This window comes from Grammomys surdaster, unplaced genomic scaffold (genome assembly GCF_004785775.1).
Source record: "Grammomys surdaster isolate TR1022 unplaced genomic scaffold, NIH_TR_1.0 126391, whole genome shotgun sequence".
NCBI lineage: Eukaryota > Metazoa > Chordata > Mammalia > Rodentia > Muridae > Grammomys > Grammomys surdaster.
The window spans coordinates 18,957,013-18,960,154 of NW_021621185.1; the positions used below are offsets into that span (position 1 = coordinate 18,957,013).

Below are 3,142 nucleotides of genomic sequence, written 5' to 3' on the forward strand. Positions count from 1 at the left end.
TGTGTGTGTGTGTGTGTGTGTGTATTTAGACACAAAGTCCAGGTAGTTTAAATGGGGTGTACATGTAGATATACATGTCACCATGAGTTCTCGGTGCACTGTTTCTGAAGTCTTCCTTCACCTGTGTGTGTGCACTACTCAAGGCTCTCAATGCTTATCACCTACTTACCCCTAAGGATCTGTTAGAAAAGAAAGGGTTGCTAGGCGCAGAAGCCATTGCTTCTCATCTAGACGAGAGAATATGAGACTGCTACCAGGCATTAAAAATAGAAGGACTGAACAGCTTGGTTTTTTTTTTTCCCAAAGCAAATGTAGAAAACCATTTAAAGAATAAGAGAAAAGGAACCTGAATCTTTAGTAACAAAGATGCTTAAGAAAATGAACAGAAGGACAAAGAAGCAAAGACAAAAAGGGAATAAAAATAAGTCAGAGGAGGGGATCAAACAGTTCTACCTCTATATAAGAATCTGTTGCGGTATGGGCGAGGTCGGCTTTACTGTTCTGCATGGAGGAACAGAGGAGAGACGGCGCGGAAAGAATCCATACGTGGTCATGTGCTGCTGGGTGGATCCTCACGGGCCACATCTATGACAGTGGCTTCACTGGCCAAGGTATGTGATCCATGTAAGAGTGGCCACTGGTGTTGATAGAATGTTCACATTGCCTAATGACACATGTCTCAGGTTTCCTTGTCATCAATTGACATGACTGTGTTTCAGACTACCAAGCAGGGTTATGAGGGAGAGGTAGACAGTGAGCATTCTTGCTTTAAGGATGTAAAAAAGAATTTCCCAGGATTGGCCAATGGCCATAATCTGAGTTTGTAGCCCCTCCATAGTAGAGACACTTAAGACATAAGAACAGGTATTCTGGCATGACACATTGGCTCAGGAGAAGCCACACACACAGCAGGGAAACTAAGAAACAGCATGGATCTAGAAATTGGGGATGATGTCCTCTGTCTGAGCATCTTGCCTTATAGCACAGACTTGAATCCTGGAGGGAAGGGCAGCCTACTAAGAAGCTGTGACTGGTAGACACACTAAGAGCGATGTGCTTTCCATGTGTGCCACTCACTGGAGCTTCTGTGACAGGCCGTGACCAGAGACCACGAGACAGAGGGCACGGCAGAGCCAGCCATTGAGCTGGCACGCCAGGCCAGTAAAGCTGCCATGGATGAGGCTGCTGGGGCCACATCCTCAGATCTGACTGTGAATGTCCACAACGGAAGAGAAGAAGAGGCACTGTCCATTCCATGAACAGGGACAGCATGAGGACTGGACAGTCATCACTCTACTGAGCAAGGTTTGCTACAACAGGGGGGAAAAAGAATTATACATTCCCCATTGCAAAATGGAGGGGAAAGATGCCCCCAAAGCCCCTGACTTGGCTGGAACTGGCCTTTCTTACCTCTCTCCAGGCGTAGTACCTCTCAGCTTTGATGAGCATATCCACAATGAGGCTGTGGTGGCTCCTGGCAGCCACAGCCAGGGCAGTCTTTCCTTGCTAAATTAAAAAGGAGGAAGGATTAAAATAAAAGGTGATATTGTGTGGTAGGCAGACCTCCAGCTTTGTGATACGTCTGAACTCAGATCCAGATTCTGCCACCTGAGTGACCTAAGGCCCAGCCCCTGCCGGGGGGGTGGGGGGTGGGGGGGTCTTGCAATTACACCAGGTGTCAGGGTGAGCCCTCCCGCTGTATGCCACCCCTAATGTTTCCCAGCTCCCTTGTCAGGGATGTGACCTACACTCAGGCCAATGGTATTTGAATACAAAGGCACATTCCTTTCCTGGGAAAGATCTTCAAAGAAGGGAAAGATGACTTTCTCTTTCCAGTCCTTCACTTCCCCAAGGGAAATGTGACAGGAGAATGGGAATCTGGCCAGCCACTTTAGATCGGGAGCTGGAAGCCTCTCTTAAGGATGAAGTAATGAGACAGAAAAGGGCTGGATCCAAGAACAATGACAATAATGACAACAGATCTCTGTGTAGGGTTTCACTCACTGCCACTAGCCCAGGTTAAAGTGTTCCAGTTATAACCCAGTGGAATGAGGAAGAAAGGACTGAGCTGGACATCACTGGGGACATGTGCTGCCTGTAGCTTATGCTGCATCTTATACAAGTTACAAAAGGTAAACCCTGCTCATGATGGCTATCTCACACAGAGCACAGCTTTGCAAGCTGTGGCCCCTTAACTGTATGCAGTGCACAGCTTCTATTTCTGCATCTATACATGTTTTCCTAATAAGGACAGTAGTTTGTATTTGCTTTCTTTTGTTCAAGTGTGTGTGTGTGTGTGTGTGTGTGTGTGCGTGCGTGCGCGCATGTGTGCTCATGCCCATGTACATGTGTGTGCCCCCCCACACACACACACATGCAGTCATGAAGATGCCAGAAGACAACCTTGGTTATCTTTAGGAACATATAACACCTCCTTTAGGACAGGCTCTCTCTTTGACCTGGGGTTTACCCATTAGACTAGACCAGCTGGCCAGGTGCTGCAGAATGCTTCTGTCTCTACCTTGCCACTCTGGGGTTATAAGTACATGCTGCCATGCCCAGCATTGTGCCCAGCATTAGCATTTTTATATGAGTACCAGAGATAAGATGCATATCATCATGCTTTCAAGACAAGCTCCCCAAGCCCATTGTTTGCATTTCTAATGACCCACGACAAATTCACTCAGAGACTCCCAAGTTAATTAAACATAATGGTCAGAAATAACCCCAGAAAATAATTGCAATGTTAGAAACCTGAGTTTCTAACCCCATGTCTGGATAGCAGCTACAAATGCAAATCTCAGCGACAGAAAAGGCATGGGGTTTAGTGCAGGCGCTAAGACCCAGGTGAGCCGGGAAGTAGGGGCTGGAAGTAACCAGCCTGTAAGCAGGCAAGCTGGTAATGAAATTAGGAAGGATTGCATTTGGCAGGAGTTTAGCAAGCCTCTAATTGCATACTGTCTGCATTCTGCCTTGTGAAGCCATTTGAATCACCATAATTAGCCTATTTTGGGAATGCAGCATTCTAAAAGTCAGAATATTCAAGCTGGAGAAACTTTCCTTAAGGACTAACACAGTGGAGTGGAGGTGTAATTGCCCTTGACAGAGAGGCAGGCAGAGGCAAGAGCTGTGGGACCCCCAA

The 3,142-nt window shown here is 46.9% G+C and overlaps 1 protein-coding gene across 2 annotated transcripts in view; it reads right to left on the reverse strand.

Annotated features, from left to right (window-relative positions):
- Ankdd1b (ankyrin repeat and death domain containing 1B) overlaps positions 1–3,142 on the reverse strand; it is a 55,762-nt gene that overhangs the window by 7,360 nt on the left and 45,260 nt on the right. For both annotated transcript variants that reach the window (XM_028760174.1, XM_028760173.1), the window contains one exon: positions 1,411–1,506. In XM_028760174.1, coding sequence (XP_028616007.1) covers positions 1,411–1,506 — 96 coding nt within the window. The remainder of the gene's footprint in view (positions 1–1,410; positions 1,507–3,142) is intronic.